The 26,483-nt window shown below is 58.7% G+C and overlaps 3 protein-coding genes across 3 annotated transcripts; all 3 read right to left on the bottom strand.

Annotated features, from left to right (window-relative positions):
* Positions 1–259: 259 nt before the first annotated feature.
* On the bottom strand, positions 260–7,553 carry LOC119095934 (uncharacterized). The gene is made up of 3 exons (XM_037218786.1): positions 7,403–7,553; positions 1,912–2,025; positions 260–1,239 (listed from the first exon to the last, which is right to left on the bottom strand). Exons 2-3 carry the CDS (start codon positions 2,005–2,007, stop codon positions 1,012–1,014), a joined length of 324 nt encoding a protein of 107 aa, XP_037074681.1. The 5' UTR covers positions 2,008–2,025; positions 7,403–7,553; the 3' UTR covers positions 260–1,011.
* A 3,032-nt stretch (positions 7,554–10,585) lies between these two features.
* Positions 10,586–18,716, bottom strand: LOC119095222 (IQ domain-containing protein E). Its single transcript, XM_037218090.1, has 6 exons — positions 18,663–18,716; positions 16,469–16,535; positions 12,989–13,144; positions 12,494–12,661; positions 11,977–12,010; positions 10,586–10,626 (listed from the first exon to the last, which is right to left on the bottom strand). Exons 2-6 carry the CDS (start codon positions 16,523–16,525, stop codon positions 10,586–10,588), a joined length of 456 nt encoding a protein of 151 aa, XP_037073985.1. The 5' UTR covers positions 16,526–16,535; positions 18,663–18,716.
* A 5,772-nt stretch (positions 18,717–24,488) lies between these two features.
* LOC119095224 (chondroadherin-like protein) lies at positions 24,489–25,569 on the bottom strand. The gene is made up of 2 exons (XM_037218091.1): positions 24,865–25,569; positions 24,489–24,659 (listed from the first exon to the last, which is right to left on the bottom strand). Exons 1-2 carry the CDS (start codon positions 25,567–25,569, stop codon positions 24,489–24,491), a joined length of 876 nt encoding a protein of 291 aa, XP_037073986.1.
* Positions 25,570–26,483: the final 914 nt, after the last annotated feature.

Raw genomic sequence — 26,483 nt, forward strand, 5'->3', positions numbered from 1 at the left:
CTGCAAGTTGGAAAACAGAGGGGGATCAATCTCAAGATCTACATCTAAATACGATTTGACATCTCTGCCCTCGATACCAAAAAAGTTTTTGGCGCAAGCGCTGAAGTCGGCGGGTGTAAAGGGCCACGCCGTTGAGCCCTGGCTCATACTGCTGCTCATGTCGGCGCTTCTATTTCAATCTGCTGCATCACAGTGCGGATAATCATCTTCCCTATTCTGTTTTGCTTTGGGTGACATTTAGTACAAATTGCATGTCAATATATTTAATATTTCGACACATACTACAGCCGCGTCATCCCGCGCCAGTACACATCTACTCTGACAGGGCAATGCCGGCTTGTGCAGAAGGCTTTGTTCCGTCCATGATCACCTACCGTCCCCGACATTGCCAACGCCCTGGATGTCAGAACAGGAGCGGGTCGGAGCAGGCGGAGCCGGCCACACTCAGGTCCGTCCAGCAGCGCCACTCGGCCCGGGTCTGCGCTCGCTGGAGGAGCGCCGCCGGCAGCGCCATCTATTCTCAGCGTCCCGCCGTCCCTGCCTCCCCGGCCTGGCGTCGGTGACGAGAAGGCACGCGCTCTCCGAGGACGGACCTCGCTGGAGACATCCGCATCATACCAAACAAGGCGCGGTCCGGGACTGCCCGTCCGTCCCGAGCCACGGACGTCAAGGCAGGGCTCAGGCCCACCAGAGGCCAACATGACCCGGACTCAGTGACGTCACTCCCTCGTGGCACGAGATGCGCCCATCGTTCGCCAACCTCATCCCAGTGACGTCATCGCACATTACCCGGACCACGCGCCATCTTGCGACACCGATGAACACGTGAACGGTCGGGCTAGGGGTCGCAGGGGTCACAGGGGTCGCAGGGGTCGCGGGGGTCGCGTGGCTCGACGGGACCCCCGCTCGACATCAGAGATTCTGCAGGCGGCGCCTCCGCGCTTTTCCGGTAGCGCGGGCGGGAGTCACCACACCGGACAGCGCGAGGTCCACGGGCCACAGCCGCGTCCTTCACGAGAGGATGTCTTCATCGTCGCTGTCCCTGGCCAGTACTGCCTGCGTCAACACCTCGCGCATCGCCCGCTGGATGGCGCGGAAGCTTTCGGGACCGCCGACAGATGGCTCTGTCGGCGCCGGCGTCGGGTCGACCAGCGATGTCGCTAGTATCACGGAGTTCTCGTGCAGGAAGGCCGCGCGCCGGATATGGTTCCGTGCGCAGCGGCGAATGGCAGCCAGGTTCTGGAAGCGAATCTGTGAGTCAGGTCTATCCTTGCTAAGACTTTCTGCACCGAAAGTCTCGACAACGGGTGGCGAAGCTGGAGCCCCTTCAAATCCAATCAAAATCCTCAGGTATGCATGCGACGTCCGTATTAACCAACAATGGCGGGTCTAGACGCCAACAATGTCCATCGCTTCGATTGACAAGAATACAAGCCATACCCGTGTTGATTGACGACACAATGGCGTCATGACTTTGGCAGGATGGGACAAAACAGTGAGACGCATCAAAGCTTACACTTTCCCTGACGTTGTCGCGCAAGCCAACACACTACCCATCTGCGAATGGTGACCCGCTAGCCCAGGTGGTACTGACAGGGCTGAGACTGAGAGCCAGACTGAGAGTCAACCGGACTGGGATGCGCAGAGCTGAGCCTGAGAACCCCAGATGGCTGAGACTAAGCCTGAGAACCCAGGTGACCAGGTCTGAGGATCAAGATGACTGTGTCTAAGAACTCTGATCAGTGAGTCTGAAAACCCAGATGACTGAGTCTGAGAACCCAGATGACTGAGTCTGAAAACCCAGATGACTGAGTCTGAGAATCCAGATGACCGAGACTACGAACCCAGATAAATGAGCCTGAGACCTAAGATGGCTGAGACTGGTGGCTCGGAGGCCGGCGACAGGCTCACCTGCCGCAGCTTCTTGCGGTTGTTGTACGTCTGCCAGCCGGCGGCGATGCGGCGGGCGGCGCAGCGGCGGCGGAAGCTCAGCACCACGTCCTCCATCTCGATCTCGCGTCGTCTCTGGGGACGCCAGCAGCGGTCACGGTCCGGCGCGGAGCAGGAGGACCCCGGACGGTCGCCAGGAAAGTCCTCACACGAGGACAGGAGAGGCCCACACCGGCTGGAGCGGAACGGTACTCAGTGGCGGGGAGTCTGGAGACACGGGCACTCAGTGGCGAGGAGTCTGGAGACATGGACACTCAGTGGCGGGGAGTCTGGAGACACGGACACCCCGAATGCGTGGAACCTGGAGAGGACGCTCCATTGGTGCAAATGCAGGCGGACAGTGGAGGTCCCGCACTGCACTGCAGGGCGGAGCCCGTCGCCGCAGATGTGACGGCCGTCGCTATGGCAACGGCGATGGCGGATATGGATGCCTCTCGGCTCCTCTTACTCCCACTCACCCAAAGCTATACAGCATACGTTCATGACCTGCATCCAACGCCAAAAGACAAACAGAGCTCAATTTAACAACGTTGATTCGCGAACGACGCGCGGAGGCTAACAAGCGCAGGAGCAAAACGCGGCGTGTTTGGCCGCAGGTCACCCAATGGCAGCTTCTCATGTACTTGCATTAAATACAGCTCAGATATCCAACGAAGACGCGAACCACTCGGCGCTAAAATATGCGCATGTGTCATAATTTACGACAGACAACAGCAACGCACTGCAACATTGTTTATTCCACATGTGCCGTGAACCGCAACGCCACGAAGACATAAATACGCAAGGCGCAACAGTTTTCACGCCATTCATTCGCATCATGAACGAAGCCCGGACGGGAGGGCACACTGATACTGCCGATTGGCTGATGGCAGGCTCATTGACTAATTTTAGAGCTAGCATCCCTGGTACCGTCGCACGCCCTCCCACTCAGCAGCTGTCCGATCAATGCCACCTCCACCGAAGGCCGAGTGGGAGCCGGGGCAGGCGATGGGCTTGCGTGCAGCGCCACGTCAATATATTAGACCAATCAGCAGCTGCGTTTCGGCGAGCCATCCACCAATCACAGAGCTGACTGAGTGGGACCGAAGACCGTCCGTGTCGTCCCAGGCAACAAGTATAGCCGAGCGGGCGGCGTTACGTCAGGCGACGGTCCATTCCTGCCAGACGGCTATGGCCAAGACGAAGGTCGTGGTACTACGTCGACAAAGAAAGGAGGAAGGCGCTACCATGTTACAAGAATGTCATCATGACTCAGGCTCGTTTCCTTGACATTCCAAATGCTAGACCTGCTGCCCTGGAACTTCCCCCGCGGGGTAGTCGTTTGTTCGTTTGACGGGAATGGGAGGCGTGACAGACAGCTGGCGCGGAACCGTCGCTCGGGCAAACGGTTCAATAACTCATCAGTACAATAGCTAAGCCCTTCACTCAGGGCATGCTGTGGGTGTCTAGCCGGACGTCGCAGCAGGGCCGGCGGACCCACCACGCGAGCGATACGAGCACCGCACCTGGCAACCACGCCCGTCAGGTAATCAACTGCCCCAGTTACCGTGGACAGGGCTTTCATGAAGCGCCGCCCGCTCGGGTCACTTTACCCACCGCTTCCTCCATCCAGACTGGCATCGTACTCAGCTCGACACCGCCTGCCCAGATGCTGCACGGTGCCCAGGGGCGCACCTTTGTCGCACTTCACCAGCCCCCCCCCCCCCCCCCACGGCCAATCAGCCCTCCCCGAGCGCCCCCGCCTCCAGTCGGCCTCATTAGCGTATCGAACCCACGGCGGCCGGCGAGCGCGCCGCGCGGCCAGTCGCCGGATGGGTTTCCGATGGGGCGGCGCCGCTCGTGCCTCGCGCGCGGGCCCTAAATCACGCCGCGGACCGGACCGGACGCCGGTCACCGCCGGCCCCGCGGGGGGGGGGGGAGGCGCACAGGAGCCAGGGCGGCGCGCCGGGACGGTCCGCGGGGCGGGCATCGCCGGTCCCGGGGAGGGGGGCGCACGGCAGCCAGGGCGGCGCGCCGGGACGGTCCGCGGGGCGGGCACCGCCGGTCCCGGGGAGGGAGGCGCACAGGAGCCAGGGCGGCGCGCCGGGACGGTCCGCGGGGCGGGCACCGCCGGTCCCGGGGAGGGGGGCGCACAGGAGCCAGGGCGGCGCGCCGGGACGGTCCGCGGGGCGGGCACCGCCGGTCCCGGGGAGGGGGGGCGCACAGGAGCCAGGGCGGCGCGCCGGGACGGTCCGCGGGGCGGGCACCGCCGGTCCCGGGGAGGGAGGCGCACAGGAGCCAGGGTGGCGCGCCGGGACGGTCCGCGGGGCGGGCACCGCCGGTCCCGGGGAGGGGGGCGCACAGGAGCCAGGGCGGCGCGCCGGGACGGTCCGCGGGGCGGGCACCGCCGGTCCCGGGGAGGGAGGCGCACAGGAGCCAGGGCGGCGCGCCGGGACGGTCCGCGGGGCGGGCGCCGCCGGTCCCGGGGAGGGGGGCGCACAGGAGCCAGGGCGGCGCGCCGGGACGGTCCGCGGGGCGGGCACCGCCGGTCCCGGGGAGGGAGGCGCACAGGAGCCAGGGCGGCGCGCCGGGACGGTCCGCGGGGCGGGCACCGCCGGTCCCGGGGAGGGAGGCGCACAGGAGCCAGGGCGGCGCGCCGGGACGGTCCGCGGGGCGGGCACCGCCGGTCCCGGGGAGGGAGGCGCACAGGAGCCAGGGCGGCGCGCCGGGACGGTCCGCGGGGCGGGCACCGCCGGTCCCGGGGAGGGAGGCGCACAGGAGCCAGGGCGGCGCGCCGGGACGGTCCGCGGGGCGGGCACCGCCGGTCCCGGGGAGGGAGGCGCACAGGAGCCAGGGCGGCGCGCCGGGACGGTCCGCGGGGCGGGCACCGCCGGTCCCGGGGAGGGGGGCGCACAGGAGCCAGGGCGGCGCGCCGGGACGGTCCGCGGGGCGGGCACCGTCGGTTCCGGGGAGGCGTCGTTTCGGAGCCAAGGTCTCCGACAGAGCGACGCCCGCGGTGGAGGTAACGGGGAGAGGGGGAGGGCTTCACGCGGTCAAGAAGCGCCAAGACCCCCCCCCCCCCCTCCACATTGTGGGGTGTTAACTGGCAAGATGAGCCGATCGGCGGCTGTGATAGGCTGACTGACCCCTCTTACTGCTATTGATAGCAGATATAACATAAACGTACTTTGGGCGGGATATCTCAGCCTCTGAGGATACCTTCAAGGCCAAGGGGAGACGGCGGACCGTGGGGCATTGTATCCGACACCCGACACGTTGCATTGGACCCGACTCCCTGCACTGCAACATATGCGTGCAGCCCAGTCGCTGTGAGGTGTAGCACTAGACGACCACTCTGACCCAGACAGCGCGTGGGGTCCGCCAACAGGTGCCGGATCGATAGAGACCGCACGAGCCGCCACGAGGAACGAGACGCTTCCAGCCAGGCCAACATGCCGGAGGACGACAGCTGGCCTCCACCGGTCAGCGACTTCAACGAGCCGCCCGGCGGGCCACGCCCTTTCTGGGACGCGTCTCTCAGAAGTGTCGCGTGGCCGGGGGTCTGCGATCCCGAGCGAGTGCGGCGCTTGGGCGCCAGCGCCGGCGCGGCCAGTGAGGCCAGTGACGGCTGTCCGCGTGGGCTGCCATCGGCGGAAGAGGCCGAGGTCGCTGTTGGCTCTCGGCGTGGACACGACTCTGCGCCTCCGGCCTCACGCCCTGTGGACGCTCGACCGACCCATGCTCAGCTACCCCGCACGCTGTCATTCGTTGCACGCTGTCCGCCAAAGCGACCCACTGTCACCGAGTATTTCAGGGGTGCTGCTGACTATTAAGCGCTTTCCAGACACGTGGCCGAGAGCGGCCGCCTTGGAAACTAATTTGCTACGTTTCCGATCGTTTCCATGACCGCTGCGGCCATTTTAACTCAATAGGGACAATCAATCGCGATCACGGAAGTGGGCAAACAGAACATCATTACCAAGAGTCCAAAAAGTCACGCAACTCGCCGACTCTGAACGGGTGGGGATGTCGACCTCCGAGTCATGTTTGACGCGGACTGCAATCCCAGCGTGACTCAAGAAATCATTCAATCACGGACAATCGGCTGGGTGGCTCTTTTTAACGGCGACAGAACAGGAACTAGCACAGCCCACACGTGAACAGCCTCGCACTCTCCGAACCCACACCAGCCCTCTGAGCATCGCGTGTCTTTCATGACTAACAGGCTACGTTTGATAAAGCATATCACACCTCAAGAATGAAGCGCACCCAAAACTGCTCGAGTCCAAGGCGCGCACCGAGAACTCACCAGCCCCGCGTTCAGCGTCACACATGAGCCGCACATGCTGGGTCACGCATCCTCGGGAGCATCGAATCTGCCCAGAGCAGCGGTGGAGGCCGCTATTGATTACACTCCGGCGCCATCACCACAGCAACCTCGGCGTCGCCAGAACCCGCAGGTGACGGCTCAAGGGCGGGTCCGACCCACGCAGCCAGCTGCCACTTGGGTGTGGACGGCTCGTGGACGACTTCGGTCTCGTCTCGTCTCGTCACGTCACGTCACGTCACGTCACGTCACGTCACGTCACGTCACGTCACGTCACGTCACGTCACGTCACGTCACGTCACGTCACGTCTCGTCACGTCACGTCACGTCACGTCTCGTCTCGTCACGTCACGTCACGTCACGTCACGTCACGTCACGTCACGTCACGTCACGTCACGTCACGTCTCGTCACATCTCGTCACGTCTCGTTTCGCCACGTCACGCAACGTCACGTCTCGCGATCGGTTTGCAGACTGCGCTCAGTGGCTCGCCGACGCTGATAAATTAGAGGCATACCTAATGAGACCGCCCTGGCATAGCGTAAGGATCGGAAAATGACCATTTGCTCATCGAGTCAGTCGATACCAGTACAAAACCAGCGGCAGCTGGAGACGAAGTGAAAGCCGGAAAGGAGTGCACGTGACAATGTGGTTGGATGGAATGTGACGCAATATAACTTTGTTAATATACATTGATATTACTCAACCAATAGTTCCTTGACTTAAACCAAGCGCCAAAAACCAAAGAAACTGTCATTAGGATACCTGAATGCCCCCTCACGTCCAATGCACCTCATGTGGAAAATACTCCATCTAGCTTCTATTATAACCCTCGTGAACATCTACCAAATCCGGAATATCAAATGTGTTTGCCATGCCACACAGATATTGTTACACTTCACCCATAGCGGAAGACCAAACACCTGCTGAAGTGTACACCCCATGTGTGGTGTTCAATTCTTTCATGCCCTAGCAAAACCAGGTGTGCCACGCTCCCAATGGAACACCCATACACGCACATATTCTCCATCGTTGAACGACACGAACCCCGACGGCGGTGACCGCACCCCTCCTTTCCAGCGGGTTTAAATTACTCCACCCCGGTGTACGCCACCGCCGCGGTACACCCCGGTGACGTCGCACCCACCTTGTACTCGCGCCAGCCGCGCTGCAGGACCCGTGCCGCTAGGTCGCGTCGAATCTCGGCCAGCCAGCTGACACGCTCCAGGTCCTTGCGGCGCCGCTGCTCGCGCTGCAGCTGGAGCTCCACCCAGGTCTTGATGACGTCCTCGGCGCTGGTGCCGCCGGCGCGGGGCTCGGCCGCGCGCCGCTCCTCGGCCGCCTCGCCCGACGCCGGCTCCGGCGCAGGCGGCGCGTCCTGCCGCTCCTCCGCCTTCGGTTCCGACTCGGGCGCCGTTTCCGCCTCCGCCTCAGAGTCCGCGGCGGCCGCCAGCGCCAGCGCCGCCGCCTCGGCGACCTCGTCCTCAGCGGCCGCCGAGCCGGGCCCGTGCAGCCGCGGGCCGCCGTCAGCGGCGCGCGGCGCGTCGCCGCCCTGCGGCGGGCCGGCGCCGGTCGTCGCGCGCCGCAGCTCCGCCTGCAGACGCTCCACCTGCGCCGCCAGCTCGGTGTTCTGTCGCCTGCCGGCACACGGCGCGGGGTGGCGACGCTGGGCGGCGGCAGCTCGCGACGAAGCGTCGTTTGCGGCCGACGCAATCAGCGGCTCTGCGTGGGACACCCGCCTCAGCATCGCGATGGTGAATCGCCCAGGGTCATAATGGGAGAACATAAGGTCCCTCAGGCCGCTGGACCCCCATCATACGGCCCCACAGGCCGACCGGGTCAATGCCACACGTCCTCACCCTTCATCGGAGGCCCTTTCCCACCGCACGGCACGTCCGCACCGAGCAACGACGCACGTCCGCTCCGGCCCCCTGCCGCCAGCCAGGCCCGGGCACGTTTCGCTTCCTACGCCCACTGCACGGCACCCGCGCGGGCCGCAGCACGACGCGTCCCCCCCCCCCCCCCCGGTGACCGCGAGCTCGTCGCGTCGCGGGCCTCTCTCACTGTGTGGCGGCGTCGGCGGCCTGCGTCTCGCGCTTCCAACGCTGCACGGCCGCCCTGTACTGGTCCCGCTCCTGCTCGGCCGCCGCCCGCCGCCGCTGCTCCTCCTGACGCCGCTGCTCCTCGTCCTGGCGCCGCCGCTCCTCCTCCTGACGCCGCCGCTCCTCCTCCTGACGCCGCTGTTCCACCTCCTCCTGAAGCGTGACAGCGCCCAGGGCAGCACGTCAGGGGCGAAGCTCAGAGACAGGGACGGCGGCCGGCGACACCCAACAGCTCACGGACAGGAATCGGAAACACAGCTCCCGGATAGAGCCGCGAGAGACGGAACGGCACACAAGTATGGAGCGTGGATACGGGATTCAGGGACAAAGTCCAGGGGGATGCATCACGAACAGCGCCTTGGAATAGCAGCGAGGGACGAAGACGGGGGACCGCTGTCAGGGAGTGCGCTCGGACAGCTCCCAGGACGACGCAACGACAGAAGTCCCGGGAAGCTGTCCAGCACGAAACCGACCGCAATCCCGGCGTGGTAAAGCCGCGCAGCAATTTGCCGGCCCACTGCTGGGGCGAGACCGCGTAGTCAGCGGTCACACACACCGCCCGAGTTCAGCACGGTCCACTGAGCCGCGCCTGCAAGCCGCCGACACGCGCCCGTCTCACCCGCCGCGCTGGTGGCGGATGACCTGACCTTGGCCCGCTGGTGGCGGTTGACCTGCTTCAGCACCAGCTGGTAGTCGGCCGACGAGCGCGTGACACGCGCCTCCATCGACTCGACGGTCAGGATCAGGTCGGTCCGGCTGCTGGCCTGGTACTTGACTGCAACAGGGGCGCCTGATGAACGGGCCACGCGCTGTGGCGGCGCTCCCTGCGCGCTCAAGTCTGCTACACCGAGGGGGGGGAACCCCACCGACTGGGATCGGGCAGTGGCTCAGCAGGGAGGGGGGGGGGAGGCGGTGGGAGCTCTACATCGATCACTTCAGTGCAGACAGGGCACCTTTTGGTCACGATGTCACGGAATCACCACGTTCGCAAATTGACGGCGCATATCTGAGGTTCCTGCAGCATTCTGCCGGTTACGAGTACTACTTGACCTTACGTCACCATTCGAGCGTGACAGCGTTTCTTTACGTAACAGTCTGCGCATTACCGAGAAGGTGCTGAATATAGAGGGGAAGCTTTGGCACGTACTAGCGACCCAGTCAGCAGTGTCACCAAGGCAATGAGCCAAGAACTGGAGCCTGAGGCAACGTTCTGACGAGCCACGCGCAGGGCGAGCAAAAAACGAAGCAAGGAAGACGACAGCGTAGCGTGACAGTTTCAGTCACGGCACGTCGCCCTCCCGTTCGTGATACAACTGTCTGTAACTGTTCCGCATCACATTTAAGCGCAGATAATTACGGTCATCACCATAAACCACCATCAAGCAAAACCTTTTCTGCACGAACAGCCGAACAAAACAAACATGAAAATCGATGCCAATAGCCACAGAGACGGGCCGCCGTGGGCACGCAGAGGCCGAAACCGACGGCATCTACCACACAGCCACCGGTGCGGCGCGTGACGAGAGCGCGACGCGTGACGAGAGCGTGACGCGTGACGACGGCGTGACGGGGCGGCGGCCGTGCTCACTCACCATCGTCCGACCGGTTGCCGACGCGCCGCGTGCAGTGAACGAAACTGGAAAACACGGAGTCGAGGTCCAGGCCAGAGCGCGGCGATCGAGCCACAGAGCGAAGCCCGTCGACGGAACGGAAGCGGCCCAAATGCACACCAGGCTGGGAGGTAGAACACGCGTTGCTGCAAACCGTGGCTGGGTGGCGGAGGTGCCGGCCAGAACAGGGCAGTGAGGCAGAAAAGGCTCGCACTGTGCAAAATAGCGGAACAGTGAAGAAGTGACACAAGACACCTTCGTGAAAGCGAGAGCAAGTAAATGTAATAAAAAACAAAACAATGAAAGTGGCAGAAGGATACCATTGTGCAAGTGAAACAAAAATGCAGCAGCAACATTCAGACACCAACACAACAACAACAAAACACGCGATCAAGCCACGATGACAACAGAATACGATCTTGCTGATGTCTCCACCAGCACAAACGCGTGTCCGAACGAGACGCCCTGCGGATCAGACGCCCCCCCCCCCCCTTCAACCTCCCCCACCTCGGGCTGGTGGTCTGAACATCAAACGCCCCACGCCACAATAGTGGGCGACCCTTCTAGAGGTCGGGTTGACCCCGGCCCACTCTAACGTTACGGTGATCCCCGAGCCGGTCATCCCGGGCCGGTGAGCCGCACCAGCCGGCCGTGGTCTCCTGTGCCGCCGACGGGACGCAGACCGGCGCCGGTCCGAGCGGAGCGGCGCAGCACGGAGGACGAGGAGGCGCAGCACGGAGGACGGAGAGGCACATCACGGAGGACGGGGCGGCACATCACGGAGGACAGGACGGCACATGACGGAGGGGCACATCACGGAGGACGGGGCGGCACGGCACGGAGGACGGAGCGGCAGAGCACGGAGGACGGAGCGGCACATCACGGAGGACGGGGCGGCACATCACGGAGGACGGAGAGGCTCATCACGGAGACGGAGAGGCACAGCACGGAGGACGGGGCGGCACATCACGGAGGACGGAGATGCAAAGCACGGAGGACAAGGCGGCACATCACGGAGGACGGAGGGGCACATCACGGAGACGGAGCGGAACAGCACAGAGGATGGAGCGGCACATCACGGAGGACGGGGCGGTACAGCACGGAGCACGGGGCGGTACGGCACGGAGGACGGAGCAGTACATCACGGAGGACGGGGCGGCATAGCACGGAGGACGGAGCGGCACAGCACGGAGGACTGACCGGTACATCACGGAGGACTGAGCGGCACCTCACGGAGGACGGGGCGGCACATCACGGAGCACGGGGCGGCACGGCACGGAGGACGGAGCGGCACATCACGGAGGACAAGGCGGCAAGGCACGGAGGACGGGGCGGCACGGCACGGAGAACTGAGCGGCACATCACAGAGGACGGAGCGGCACATCACGGAGGACGGAGCGGCACATCACGGAGGACGGAGCGGCACATCACGGAGGACGGGGCGGCACATCACGGAGGACGGAGCGGCACAGGCAGGTGGATGTTCGGGCCGTCGGATAGAGCGTCTTCAGAGACGGGCGACGGGGCGACGGCTTTCCCGGGAGACATTCAGACCTTCCGACTGTTGGCTGGTTGGGCAGCCCATAAGAAACAGCTGGCTGTTGTCGCTGTCTCATCAGCACGGATCTGGACCGTCCGTGCGGCCAGAGTTCAGCTCGTGGGCGGTACTTTGGCAGACGGACGTCGACTGCGTGCCTGATACGGTAGCCACACAGCCAGCCGGCTGGACAGCCAGACGGCACATGAGACAGCCAGACAGCCAGTGGAAGAGATACCCAGACGACAGCTCGGGACAGAGGAGGACAGCCGGCGAGACTCTCCGCTGCCCACAGCGCGAGCGAGCCCGGAGCAGCCGGCCAGCGGACCGACCGGGCCGTCCGTACCCCGGAGCGGCTCCGGCAGCGCGTCGGCGTCGCCCAGCAGCGCGCGCAGGCGGCGGTTCTCGCGCCGCAGTCGGCGGCCCTCGGCGGCGGCGGCCGACGAGGCCTCGCCGGACGCCGGCTCCCGACGCCGCTCCGTCAGCTGACGACGCAGCCGCATCAGCTGGCGGAAGGCGCGACAGGCCGGTGAACGGCAGCGGGCGGTGGACGGCAGCGGACGGGGGACGGCAGCGGACGGTGAACGGCAGCGGACGGGGGACGACAGCGGACGGAGGACGGCAGCGGGCGGTGAGCGACAGCGGGCGGGGGACGACAGCGGACGGGGGACGGCAGCGGACGGTGAACCCCAGCGGGCGACAGAGGGCAGCGGGCGGGGGACGAACGGCAACGCTTGCCGACAGTATGGCGGTCACGATCTCAAGTTCGGCTGTCCGTGACTTTCGGGCTTATCTGACCGGTTACCGTCAGCTGTTGCACCGATGGTACGACATCTCGTCCAGCACGAGGCATCATTAAGATCGATCTCAGCACCTCTGTCACACCTAGTACGCGTCGCCGCCGGCGCCACGTCATCAGAGCGCTCGGAGCCACCGTGTCACGCAGCAGCATTACCGGCACGCCGGCTCGCCTCGCCGTCGTCCCGTACCTCTCGGTAGTAGACCTGCACCTGGAGCCGCATCTCCTGCAGGCGCGAGGTCCTGGTGTCGGCGCGCAGCCGGCGCACCTCGTCCTCCTTCTCGCGGAGCACCTGCTCCAGCCGGAACACGCGCAGCTTCAGACCGGAGAGGCTGGCGGCGCCGCCGGCGGGCTCACACTGCCAGCAGCAGGAGCGCAGGCGTGCGTCGGTGACGGGGGACGAGCGGTGCGGGCGTCCGAGAAGGGAGCAGCAGCATCACTGCGGCGACGGCTCGGTCTGTGCGCGAGCTCAGAGGGCGCCGACGCGGACATCCACGGGCGCGTCGGCCCCCGGGGTGTTGTCAGCCGCACACAAACGGGACAGGGGCGCCACGCCAACCCGAATTCAGCAGCGCCCCATCCAAACGCACCGACCGATCGCTTCGCAGCCAGCAGCCTCGCCGTCGGTGCGCCCCGCCCCGCGGCCCCGACGCCGTCTCCGACACGGCCCCACCGCGCGCCTCACCTTGGCGGCCGCCTCCTCCAGCCGCCTCTCGGCGTCGCGGTAGTGCCTGCCCAGCTCTGCGCGACACTTGGCCAGCTGGGCGCGCAGCAGCTGATTGTCGTCGCGCAGGTCGGCCGCCCGGTGACGCAGCAGCTGGATCTCGTCATACTGCTCCTCCTGACGACGGGCGGCGGCGCGGTGACGACGCCGTCGTGGGACGCCCTCGCCGAGGGCACAGCGGGGGGGGGGGGGGAACCCGCGGTACCACATCACTGTCGTTCGCACCACTCGTTGCTGGTACCTCGGACCAGTGACGTGTTCAACATCGGTGGACGGCGCGTTGCGGTTTGAAGTTGTCGTTTCCACCCGACACCAACAGCGCACGGCAAAGCTCAGAGGCACGGCGGGCCAAATCCTCACATGGCTTGGAAATACTGTCCAGGGTTATGCGGGTCTGCCGTGCAGAAATGGTCAGGCCAGCAGGGACAACATCACACAGCTGTACAGGACGCTCGCACTGGGGAAGACTGCGACTGCTGCAGAGATACTTTTATCCCAGAAAGTTCTGCATCGTCGGTTACTTTGGGATGCGAGCAGCGAACGACAGACAGGCATTAAGAGCACACTGACTTCGTTCACTAACAAACGCCCTCGTCATGCCCCACAACCTTCCAGTGCAGCCGGCTAGAGGCTCGTTTCCGTACTAGGCCTTAGGGCAGAGCTGCCGACAAACCTTAAAGCTTACGTCGGCAAACTATTATCCTGGTCAGAAAGAGGATAGGATTTCCTTTACGCTGAGTGGTCTATAAAAAAACGTGCGAACCATAGTTACGACACCGTCTTGGTTATTGCGAGTGAGGCATAAGGACAAGGCCTGCTTCGGTTTCGAGACGCCGCGGTTGCTTCTAATGATTTCGCAATCGGGTTTGACCAGAATCCATCTCGTACGACTGACTCCGGCTTCGACCTTGTGACATCTTTAACAGCTGGCTTCGGCTTCGAGCAAGCTTTCAGTCACGACCCCTGCGTCGGTTCCATGCAAACTTGCACTGCGAGCTTTGGCTTAGTCATGATATCTTTTCATCACAGTTGTGTAATTATTTACAATCTTGCGGCCTGCCCACTCGTCCCAATATTCTGCATATTTCTATGACCGTGACACCTACATGGTTGAAAGCCAAAACTAGGCGGTTACTTTCAGGACCAATGAACACGTGACGACCGGAAAAAGACCTGTCCGAAACCTTATGTACAAACTGCCACGCAAGACGAGGAAGGTATTCCCAAACAAATCCACCATCGGCGATGCCAACACCTTGCCTCAATATTCCCGCAAAACGCTTCTAGCGTTTCCTGACCCCGCACCGTTTTAGCAGACGAGAAAACGGTCTGGGTTGTGCAAAAGAAGGTCACGCACAACATTCCGCTTTGGCTCCGGCTTCGGCCTCGTGCTTTAGATTCAGCTTCACGTTCGAAAAACGCAGACACTGGCTTTAGCTTCGGCTTCGCAGTTCTACATTTCAAAGCCATCGGCTTCGACTTCGACTTCGACGTCGGCATCGCGGCATTGTCTCGGCTTCGGACCGGCTTCAAAGCTGGAAGACTGACGTCATTCCCATGCCTGTGTATGGCCATCCGGTTAGAAAAGTAAGATTCATTACTGTTCGCCTTAACCGACAAGTGGCCCACACGGGGACGATTATTGCTGAGACAAGGCTGCGCGGGCTGAGACCGGATACTGCTGCGACCTCGCATGGCGCACCACGCTCGTGCATGGAGGCGTAATTCACATCCCTTCACATCCGTGTCGAGAACTTAGCGACAGTCGCCTCTCAATTCCAATCCTTCCGAACGGCTCGCCAACCGTCCCCATTTGATTTCCCCGACGCCGCCGCGAAACAGGCGGCGAAGCAGCCGGCGGGCTCCACCACACGCCTGTCGCCAATCTACAGCCGGGCCCAACGCGCGACTGGCACCGATCGAGTGAGGGGGAGGGGGGAGGATCGAACGGTCAATCAGTGGCTCTCCCCCCCCCCCCCTCCCTACACCAAAGCTAACAATACCAGCGTTCCAACTTCGGCACGTCAGCACCGCCGTCCGGGGCCGGGCGCTCGCCCCCACGGGCCGACGGGCTAGGCCGGAGACGGCTGGTCCGGACCAGCGGACTCGGCCAGCGCTCGCCAGCTGACGGGCTGGGCCGGACCAGCAGACTCGGCCAGCGCTCGCCGGCAGACGGGCTGGCCCGGACCAGCGGACTCGGCCAGCGCTCGCCAGCTGACGGGCTGGGCCGGAGCAGCGGACTCGGCCAGCGCCCACCGACTGACGGCGCCCATGGACATGACCCGCCGTCTGCACCGTCACTGATCGGAGGCGGGCGGACAGCTGAAGCACTGCGCTGCCCCAGAAAGCCTTCCGATAGCTGATGGCGGGCCCGGTCAAGCGACACTCAGCCAATACGGCCTTCCGCTCTCATTGGGGCGGAAAACTTGGAAGCGACGTCGACGTCGAGTCTCGAACCTGACCCGTCGCCGGTCTGGCCGAAGCGCTCTACCCTGCCGCGCTTGCGGCTAGACGGTGTCTCGGCACGCGCCGGCCGCCAGCTGGCGTCGATCCCGGCGCCCCCCGACGGCAGATGGCGGATGACCGGGATTAACTCTCACTTTAACCGCGACGCGGCACCACGGTAGTCCGTCAAGCCTTGAGTCACTCGGCCGTCGTGCCGGGAGTACCGCGCTCCGCAGATTTGGTCGCACCGTCGCACGACTCGGTCGCACCGTCGCATGACTCAGCCCCACCGTCGCACGACTCGTTCGCACCATCGCATGACTCAGTCGCACCGTCGCATGACTCGGTCGCACTGGCCTGCTACCTGGCTGGCAGTCCGACCGCCGCCCGAGGCCCATCACATAAGCGCGTCAGTGAAGCAGAGCCTGGCGCTCCTGCCATATGGCGAAGCACCTACCATAGCTACCACAGTCACCACCCACCATACCAAGCTGTCCGCTCTCGCATGCCCATGGCACGCATCCATACTGCCGCAGCTGAAGGAGACATTCACACACTGGAAACAACACCAGCAGTTGACATGTCCAAAGGTGTCAATAACTATGCTAACCAATCTCTTTTAAGCCAACTGTCAAGATCAGCATGGTAAGCATGAAATCGGACTGCCCAACAGATGTTGTGGCAGGACACGCAACACGAGGAATGGTGTCAGGGGGTCAAGTAGTCCACCATTCACCCTCTGCAAAAAGTCAATGTGAGGGACAGTTAAAAAATTAGTGGGAAGTCAATGTTTCCAAGGACATGCTGACTAATCTGTCCAAAGTCAGCAATCATGAGCTGGTCATTGACAAAACATTTTGCATCATACCTTGCATATGGTTTGCAAGAAATATCAACAATGGTGACATAGGCATACATCAAACCCACTCAAAATCACTATAAAATGACTGTGCAAGCTTATCAGGAACTGTACAGCAGCAGTACCAGCTCACATACCTGTGACTTGTATACGGGCTTGCCATGAAGCTGGGGAGTGGACTGCACACGGATCATCGGCCTGATTCTGAAATACAAAATGGCGTGCATGATGCACAGGATTTTAAGGCCATGTGAATGCTAATGTTTGGATTCCTAGGCATTCAACATAAACTGAGAAATGCCATTGATGCCAGAAATATACTTTACATGAGCAGTTATGTACTGCAACCACAAGCCATGTAGTGCAATGGGCATCATCAATGTATTCCAGAAAACTTGATTTGTTCATCATGAGCAACTGAGATTTTTTGCAAATATAGATCAGTTAAAGGGGGCATTTCACATTCATGTGGGGTTTCAAACTGAAATAGCCATTTCGAAGATCTTTCAGTGCTGTTCACAATCCTGACCCTCTCAAGACCTAAGCCCCTCTAGTTCTGGAGCTACATGCCCATAAAGCCACCTTGGCATTCATGACATCAAAAGATTACCATTAAATCCTGCCATTCCATAAGCAATGCAAACATCATGGCTGAGAAAAATATAGTGCCCAAGGTGGCTTCCCTGGGGGTGATTTTTGGATATGATGGCTATCAATTGGCACTCAATCAATGTTGTGCAAGGTATGATGACATAATCAAACAATGACACATTGTAAAGCATATCTACTTCAAGAATAATTGTGGTATCTACTAGACAGCACAATTTTTTTAGACAGTGTCTAGATTCTAAAACAGACAGTGTCTACATTGTCAGACAGTGTCTAGTCTACTTCTAGACAGTGTCTAGAGCAGTCTTTTATACTAAAAAGTATATTAATAGTTAAGAGTGAGCTTGTTTCATCAGATATGGTGCTTGCTTTAATATCTTCAAATGTGAAATGTTCCCTTTGAGATGGCTGCAACAAGACAGCAAATAACCAAAACTTCTTATTTCAACACACCGCAATATAAAATTGACCTAAGAGTTGCAACTATGGCATGTTGACTAAAAGAGAACAAGAATTGTGACTGAGAAACAAAAAACAGAAACATTTCAAAATGAGGTGGCTTATGATGCTTTCCATTACAATGCTAGTGACAATGTAACAATTATTTTAAAAAAAACATTTCATTACTATAAGGGGAAAGCTAAACATAATCATTCAATATCACATGATGATTGCATAACTCATGAGATAAGTCTGTGATGCAATGCAAGGCTCAACATGGTTATGGCAGGCAGTGTTTCTGCCAGAAGGGCTGGGCTTAGCATGAAACTACAGCCCCATCTCCATGTCTCAGGAAAACAACCGACTTCTTGCATCCTGGAAAGTGCCAGGACAATCAGGACAATCTAAGGCCTTGACAATCTGTTTCATTAACCTGTAGGTATGACCAATAAACCTCTCACCATTCATTTATTTCCTGTGCCAGAAATGGTAATCAGCTTTGGGATATCATGCATATTTTATTTTAATGTCATGATGCTGTGATATTCTCTATTTTGATTATTGTTGTTACTGTGCACTGCAAAACTTTAGGGCAATCCTGTATTGATAGTTCCTTGGTAAATTAGTAACTTAGTTCTTGCTCTTACATGTTTGGCATGACTAGCACCAGCATCACCACAACACTTTTGGTACAAACAAACCACACATCTCAGCATTCATATTTGGTTCACAATCACAAACAACTTCAGCACATAGAGAGCCAATGTTTCCAGGAATTATGTCACTGAGCTTATTTTAAGCAAAAGAACTCCATAGGCATTTTCACACAATAGTTCTTTGGAAATTCAGATCAATTGCCCTGATCTGAGCTTGGCACAGACAACCCCCAGGTTAAAGACACATATGTTGTGTGGTCAACTGGCACAGTGGATGGACTTTAGAGAGACCCCGGCATGAGAGTACATCTCAACTTGATTTACTCAATTGGTGGGAGTGACTGGCCTGGCACACCACGTTACATGAATTCTGAACAGGCACAGCTGTCAGAGATAACGGCGCACATACACGCACTTGTCATATTGCAGCGGGTACGCACACGAAGAACCTCCTGGCACGCCAACATGTGTGCAACCATCTATTCAATATTGGCGGCACGAAATGGCAGTAACTAGACACGCACGTTTTCAAATGCCGTATCATATGCTTGCGAAAAGATAGGACAGAACGAATGAAACAAGTACAGCGATGCTCTCCAATCGTCGAACTTTGATTCGGGCTCACCAGGTTTCGCAGCCCCGATAGGCCGCGCGACACCCTCACGCCCGCCGACCGTCTGCTGACGGTTGGTAAACAAACGGAGGCATTTATGCTTCCATTCGGGCTGCCATATCCCTGGCAAGCCCACAGGCAATTCCCTCCGGATGAAGGAGATTTGGCGAACGCCTGGCGCCTTGACAGGGATGAAGGGTGGTGATATCCCTGAAGCGTAATTAAGCCAGTTTGCTTTTCAACAGCCATGTGATTTTTGTGCAGAATGGAATCGGAATCAGGTTCAGGGCCAGTTAAATTGTCGCCAAATCAGGGCTGGAATTGATTTCTTCGATGTTCTTCTTCGAGGTTTTCTGATCTGTGATTCGGAGTTTAACTGGAACCAGCCGAATTAACGGCGAGCCAGTAAGGCCACTGAATTGGAAATAGAACAATGCATGCATCGGCAGGGATGCATGCAGAAGGCAAGACATCACGTTCTCTCCTTGGTAAGAACCGCTAGAAAACGACAAGGGCTCCATTAGTTGGTTCGAAGTCAGCAAAAGGCTCGTTAACACGCACTCGGGTGGGGGTTAGTTTAACGCCGAAACTTTCTACAAAACGTTTTTGACCTAACGATCCAATGCCATTTTTAGCGCTGAATACGATAACGGTGACTTCTATAGGCCTACGTCTCAGCTGGGCTCTCAAAAAGTCGCTTTCACTGGAAAAAATCGAGCAGTTCCCAGGCATTCCGGAATAAGATTCTCACTTGAAATGTCACTGAGTGATTTGTTGGCCACCTTTTGACTGATAAGAATTTCAAAATATTTCCCCTTCGACAATACGCTTAGTGTAAACGGAATGCCGTAAACATGCATTTCGCCTTTTAGCGGTTCGTCTGTTTAACATAGCGGCGAAGAGCATTCCGGTGTTTCGTAATCGGCGACGTCAGCTGGTGATCCGGCTGTTAAGCTGAGCGTCTGGAAAACCGGAGGCAAGGGTTCCATCTGCCGTGGTGCCCGCCCTTCCTGTCAGGGTGTCAGGAAGGCGACGCCATATAGTCTCAACTGCTGAGTACGTCATAAAGCTCCAATGGCTCACACATTCGGCAGAGGGGTGCTCAGACGGGCAGCTGCTGAGTACCGCGCCCACTGACGGCTGATACATGCATACATGCATACATGCATACTGATACATGCATACATGCAGCTAGCCTCGGAATGTGAGGGGCGCCGCAGGGATGGAGGATGGAGGGCGGATCTTTCTGCCGCTAGCTGAGTTGTTGGCTCGTCGGTATCGGTTAATACTAACCAAGCCAATCGCCTGATAATGTGAACACACCGCGCAGCTTACTCCGCAACCGATAAGCCTTTGGTCCTACGGATAGCTTTGCTGATAACATCGCAGCCGCAGGGGTGCGGCTAGGATTTTCTTAAGGTTGGGCCCGGACTTTAGTGAGCGCGCATCACACCAAATTTCAGCTTTCTGTCGGTAGCCGTCTATGGTGAAATGAAAAATAAGACCTCTACCGGCCTCTACATATTCAATCTGATAATCCAGTCTGATAATAAAACCTAATATTCAATCTGCAATGGATTAGAGGCATACTGACCTCTAATCGGCTTCCCTGAAAATAAAAGGCCTTCCGTCCTCTCATGTTCGGAGCTACTTCACTAAACTCGATGCGCACAGCATGAAGGGAAATATGCGTTACGGAGAAATGAGAAACACGAAATATGCAATTCTGAGCCAGTTAGAAACATGAGTTATGGGCATTTTCCCAATTCGAACCTGGCATGCATTTGAGAACAAAGTTACAGCTCAGCGACACGACATATGGCTTTCTACAGGTTACAAATACTCCTATGCCACTAAATAGCTAATCTGATTTTTGCTAAATTTGGTTTTTGTCGATATACAAATAAAAATTTCTAAATGCCGCTAAACTTAGGTGAAAAAACCAGGATGACGGGATGTAGATGGCAGACCGATAGGCATCTTCCTCCTGACTCGCCAAACTCACACAAGTTTTCGCGGCCTTGTGGCCAGTGCTGTCCGTCCTTTTTTCTGCGTGCTACGCCGAGCTGACGTCAGAAGTACAGCTGGATGCTGCTGTGCATCTGCAGTCCGGCTGGGTGCAGATGCGCAGCTGCAGCACGGCCGGCTGCTGCTGGGCAGCTGCAGAACGGCTGGCTGCTGCTGGGCAGCTGCAGCCCGGCTGGCTGCTGCCGCGCAGCTGCAGCCCGGCTGGCTGCTGCTGCGTGTGCTGCGCCGCTGACCGCCCGTCTTCCGCTTCACGCCGTGCTGGGGGCCGAGCAGCCCTCGGGGATGTTTGCGTGCCGTCTGCGGCGCGTGAAAGACTGCAGAGAGGCTTCCCGTGCGCGCGCTTCCGCTGGTGGAGCTCCCTGCCCGGGGTGGAACCGTTGCTCGCGTGGGGAGCAGGCGGCGGTGCGAAGGGTTTGAGGTTTGGTGTTCTTGCGTTGATGGCGTCGGTTTGTTACTGGTGTTCCAGCCCCAATGCGTGGTTCGTGTTCTTTGTAAGCTAGCGAATTGCTTACTCGTTCTGTGAGAAAAGCGGCTTAGTGGCCCGATTAGATATAAGTGTAACTGTAAGTCATGTCAGTGGCGTTACAAGCAATACAAGTAGTCATGCTCTGTCGTGGTGCATGCGAATTCTTGCATGCGCATGGTGTTCGTGTCGATGTTGTCACGATGTGTGACGTTGTCACGCGTTTTGATGTATGCTGTTTCACAGCATACATCACGCATCATCACTGAAGCATCGCGGAATGGGAACATTACATTGGACATCAAGGAGAAGCGCGTTAACGGGGAAGCAAAGTGGTGGAAGTGTCGTTTATAGCGAATGCTCTACAGTTGAGAGATTGAAGCAAGCATCAGATATAATGCTTGCTTCAATGTCTCAATGCAAGTTTACTTGCATTCACATGCCCGTTTATGGTGTTATTCTTAAGTTGTTCGATTACAAGTCTGACGTCCAGCTTCTCATAATATCTAGCAAAAAAAATGTAACTTGTGATTGAAACTTGTACAGCGTGCTCAACGATGACTGAGAGCCAATCGAGGTCCAATATCTTTAGGAATCATGCTCGCGGGGCCGGATCTGAATAGCTCGACGATAATTATTCCTGGCATTGAACGTTTACCAGCCGATGGCACGACAGGATTTAAATGGCTTTGCTACAGCTACATGCATGTCTGAACGACCTTGAAATCGTCTGCGCATCTTCGCGGCGGTGTAACTCATAAATTAGACGGTTTTAGGCTTTAAAAATGGCAGGGCTGTGAACTGCACCGGAGGATTTTCAACATGGCCATTTCAGTTTAAAACAGCATACAAATGCAGACGGCCGCCACGTCGAAGACGCCGAGGTTTCAGGTGCACTTTATTTCATGACCGCCCGCCGCCAACACCGCGCCTCAACTCCTCGTGGACGCTGACAGGGAAACAACGAAACCTCGGAAATGGACAGACTAGACCTAGAACTAAACAGATCGGATATAGACAGAACAGAGACTAAAATTAGCAATACAAAATGGATACGGAAATAGCATGTGTAACTGTAAGTCATGTCACTAAATTATACCTCAAGATGATAGCGAACTAAGCGACTCAACAAACGCGAAGCGAGCACTAAATCAAACTAGACATGTAGACGGTACACCGTCTACACAAATATGAAGCACTTTCTCTAGCAGAAAGGCTTGTTTAAAGCTTCTTTAAACCTGCTATATTTCGCTACGTTTTTCGGCACGCGTCATGCTGGCTGATGCAGCCCCCAGACAGCCACACGTACGAATTCAGCTCAATACTAGTGCACGTGACGTGTGGCACGTGCACCCGAAGGGGCAGCTGACGCGCTCGCGTGGCAGGTCCATTCCTTAGCACGGAGCGGCAACCATGCGCGGATCGTTTGATTCGTTCATTGTGTCGAGAGTCCAGCTGGGGTTCTGGTGATTCTGTACTGCTTTTAACGTGATTTTTCTGTGAACGGAGCCGCCCATTGGAAGGCCCGACGGAGACAGCGGAGACGATTCCTTACCTTCTCAAGGCAGTCTCTTACCTGGCTTGGAATCAACCAAATTTCCGTTGAGTCGGAATGGAGTCAATTCCTTTCGATCGGCGTTGTGACTCGGATCCGGAGATGAGCCAACCGGATTGTCGTTAGGTCGGTTCAAAGATAAACATCAATGAGAAAAATACTGCTACATAGTTAAATCAATATCGTTATCAAGGTGTAATTGGTTCAAAGCCTTATGCTGAAATTACTGCTCCACGTAATATTTTATGGAATATAGAGGATAGTTTACCTCTCGATTCCTCTCACCGCTGTCGATATCACTTCTCCTCCAGGTGAGGTTTTATGGAACGTTAAAAGCGATCTAGCTCTGGATTCCTATCACTGCTGTCGATTACACCTAAACCGATCACAAAATGGAACATGTTATCCTTCAGTCGTGATCGCAACCACCCCCCCCCCCCCCAGGGTAAGCCGCCTACCCCGCCCCCCCCCCCCCCCTCCGCCGTCCAGACCACATGCAAGAGACCGTGGTCAAGAAGTCTCCCATCTTGTGTTCCTCCATTGCCCCTACGCGCTCCGTGCGCGACTTCCACGCCGTGCATATTCATTCGCATTTTATTTCACGCACAACACTGCATCTGTAAATCTGCGAGCCTCAGGCCATTATCTTGCTAACATTGGTGCGTAGCTGGTGCATCCTCCGTTCAGACAGGGCACGCCGGACTGTCGACTGGCATGTCGACTCCACCTGGGGTTTCAGGGTGCACACACTGCTGTAGGTCATGCAGCTCGAATGCACCTGCGTATTCTTTGTACGCCTTCGCTGTTTTACGCTTGAGGTTTGGGAGCAGCTTGGCCCTCGCCTTCGGGAAGATCTGCAATCAAGCGGAGGACGTGAAAGAAGGCCAGCTGAGAGTCAGACGTCACTGGCGTCAGTAGTGTGGAAGCCGTGCATCCTTAGACCGCCTCACGCCTCTGACGAATATTCCTGTCGAGCGTCTCCTGGCTTGCCGGTGAGGACCGTTCCTGTGGGCTACGAATGATGACATCTTTAAGGATAATTTAACTTTGCCGAGTTGAATGCCCCAGCCTTCCACATATGTCACAGCTATGACATTTGGGGGAGTGTGGATCCAGGGCGGTGACAAACATTTCCATTGTATGAATGGAATTCCTATCACCGATCCACCAGCCTTTCCAGACGGTCAGCCGGGGTGTTCTTACGTGGCACTTCCTCTCGAGGAGGATGAGCAGGCCGGCCGCGACCGCCACAGCCGAGAGGACGAGGCCTGCGACGAAGCCGGCTGCTTGCGACGAAGCCGTCCTGGCAGCCGAACTCGGCTGCCGTCAAACTGGAGACGGGCCGCCCGGCCGCCGCCCTCGGCTTCTCACACCTGCGGCAGTACGCCCGGCCGGCCTTAGCGCCGGATCGACCGGAGATGGGTGTACGGGTGCTCCCGGAATGTGTCAGAACCCACCTCAGGTAGGCCGGATTTTGGTCGAATTCAACAGGTGCAAACACACCGAATACAGGGATGTAGTTTACTTTTAAGTTGAGGGAAGGGGGGGGGGGGAGGAAGTTCCAACTGAGCTACCCCAAATTGGGCTCCAGCTCCCCACCCAAATGTGACCCCCCCCCCAAAAAAAAAAAATCAGCCTTATCCTCGTTAGTGGATCCATTCGACCCTTACCTTATCTTCCATCCATGGTGTTACGAATTCAAAATAGGCTAACACAACAACAGGCGGCAGAAAGCTTAATGGCACCATGACATAACTTCCAGCTATCAATTCACATGCGTTTACACTCGAACTTACACCACGAGTGACTCGTCTTCGAGGGGGAAAGCGCCGTCAGCTGCCCAGGCCATGTCGCAATCACAGATCCACGGGTTCTGCTCGACGCCGACGAACTCCATGCGCCCCCAGGGCAGCAGGTCGCGGCTGACGCCCGTCAGGTTATTCCCGGCCAGGTCCACGCTCACCTAGCCGGGCCAGGTGCTCGCCCGAGACGGCGTCCCTGAACGCAGCCGGGTGCACCTCGGCCAGCGCGCCGCCGGACCCGCACTGCAGCTCCTCGAGCTGGTCCAGCCCGCTGAAGGCGTGCGCCTCCAGGCGGCGCAGCGAGCGCATCGAGCTGAGGTCGAGCCGGCGCAGGCGGGGCGCCGCCGCCAGCCCGGCGCTCGGTACACTCTCCAGCCGGTTGCCGCTGAGGTCGAGCGTGCTCAGACCGGGCGCCGCCGCCAGCGTCTCGCTCGGCACGGCCGTCAACTGGTTGTCCGGCAGCAGCAGCGTCTCCAGCAGCCGGCTGCTGGCGAACAGGTCAGCCGGCAACGCGGTCAGGTCGGCGCCGCCCAGGTCCAGCAGGCGCAGACGCGGCACGAACAGGAACAGTCTAGGGGCAAGCGTCACCAGCGGGTTGTGGCGCAGCCGCAGCTCGCGGATGTCGGTGTTGACGAACAGCAGCGAGTCCAGCACGCGCAGCCGATTGAAGCTAAGGTCGAGCTGCGCGAGGTCGTATACACCCTGCAGCGCCTTCAGTTTCAGCTCCGTCAGCTGATTGTGGTCCAGCAGCAGCGTCCGTAGTACTGGCAGCCCAGCCAGCGCCCAAGGGTCAACCGTCGAGACCAGATTGTGGGAGAGGTTCAGCGTCGTCACGGCCGGGTTCCACCGAAACTGGCCCCTCTTCACCTCCGTCAGCTTGTTTTCGCCGAACGTCACGGCCGAGAAGCCGCCGGGCAGCGTCAGGCCGACGGGCAGGTTGTCGAGGCCGCGTCCGGCGCAGTCGATGCTCCGAGGGCCTTGCCGCTGCCGACGACCGCAGTTGCACGTGGCGGCCAGCGGCGTCGCGTCCGTGCAGATCAATGCGGACGTGCCGAACAGCGTGTCAAACATGCTGCTGTGGACACCCGCAGCCAGCAGCGAACAGGCTGCAACCAGGCAGCGTATCATCCCAGGTATCTGGAACTACGGACAGTGATAATAAGTGCAGCATTTGAGGCACATGAATGCGTCCGTATAACCATGACATCAAAAGGCGCAGATCGCAACACGCATCAATTTTGCATTGCTCACTGCGACTCCCTCACGTCACAGTTCCTGGAGCTGGCCTGGCCCGCAGGGCGGACTGCAGCCCGCACCGGGAATACGGCCGGCACTCGAGAGAGGGGCGTGGGGACATCTGAACCGTAGCTCTTGGATACGTGATCATGTGGTGCACGCTGTAATAACCGCCTCATCCAGCTCAAGGCTACAGGCAAGGCGTGTGCTAGTTCCTCCAGCCTCGCGCAGCGCCTGCGCGAGTGGAATAAAGTATGCTGGAGAACGACAAAATGTCTTTTATCATTGCGTTACTAATAACACGAAAAGTTGTTTTTGAACATAGACAGGTACAAAACGTCCAGAATGCGAACCTACTCCAGTGTGATTCCCGCCGACGTCGCCTATCAAAAATCATAATTTGAAGAATTGCATTCCTCCGGATGAACGTCCGCTGCTGCAGATGTGTGTGATCCGTGGCCGGAGCATCGGGTCAGGGACTCCAGACTATACGATGATCTAACGACGACTGTCCTCAGGCGTGACGCGGTGTCACGCGGGCTCACGCTCAGACATCTTTGGCCATTCTTCTCACGAGAGACAGCCACTGGGCTGCCCTATTCACTGTCGTTCATAGCCTCGTTGACACATTATCTACGGCCGCGACCGCCGGGCGCCAGGATCACGCTGATAAGATGGCTGGCGCCGGGGGTCACGCCGATAAGACAGCTGGCGCGCGATGCGTCATGTTGGGTGCTGGTAAAACATTC

Source organism: Pollicipes pollicipes, unplaced genomic scaffold (assembly GCF_011947565.3).
Source record: "Pollicipes pollicipes isolate AB1234 unplaced genomic scaffold, Ppol_2.1 Scaffold_4219;HRSCAF=4965_pilon_pilon_pilon, whole genome shotgun sequence".
Taxonomy (NCBI): domain Eukaryota; kingdom Metazoa; phylum Arthropoda; class Thecostraca; order Pollicipedomorpha; family Pollicipedidae; genus Pollicipes; species Pollicipes pollicipes.

Coding starts and splice junctions, on each gene's coding strand:
- LOC119095224 (XM_037218091.1), bottom strand. CDS start 25,569: ATGTTTGACACGCTGTTCGGCACGTCCGCATTGATCTGCACGGACGCG. Junction 24,660..24,864: donor GCGGCAACCGGCTGGAGAGT/GTACCGAGCGCC, acceptor TGGCCCGGCTAG/GTGAGCGTGGACCTGGCCGG.
- LOC119095222 (XM_037218090.1), bottom strand. CDS start 16,525: ATGATCCGTGTGCAGTCCACTCCCCAGCTTCATGGCAAGCCCGTATAC. Junction 12,011..12,493: donor TGCAGGTCTACTACCGAGAG/GTACGGGACGAC, acceptor GCCTTCCGCCAG/CTGATGCGGCTGCGTCGTCA. Junction 10,627..11,976: donor TCGTCAGCTGACGGAGCGGC/GTCGGGAGCCGG, acceptor TCGGCGGCACAG/GAGACCACGGCCGGCTGGTG.
- LOC119095934 (XM_037218786.1), bottom strand. CDS start 2,007: ATGGAGGACGTGGTGCTGAGCTTCCGCCGCCGCTGCGCCGCCCGCCGC. Junction 1,240..1,911: donor ACCGCAAGAAGCTGCGGCAG/GTGAGCCTGTCG, acceptor ATTCGCTTCCAG/AACCTGGCTGCCATTCGCCG.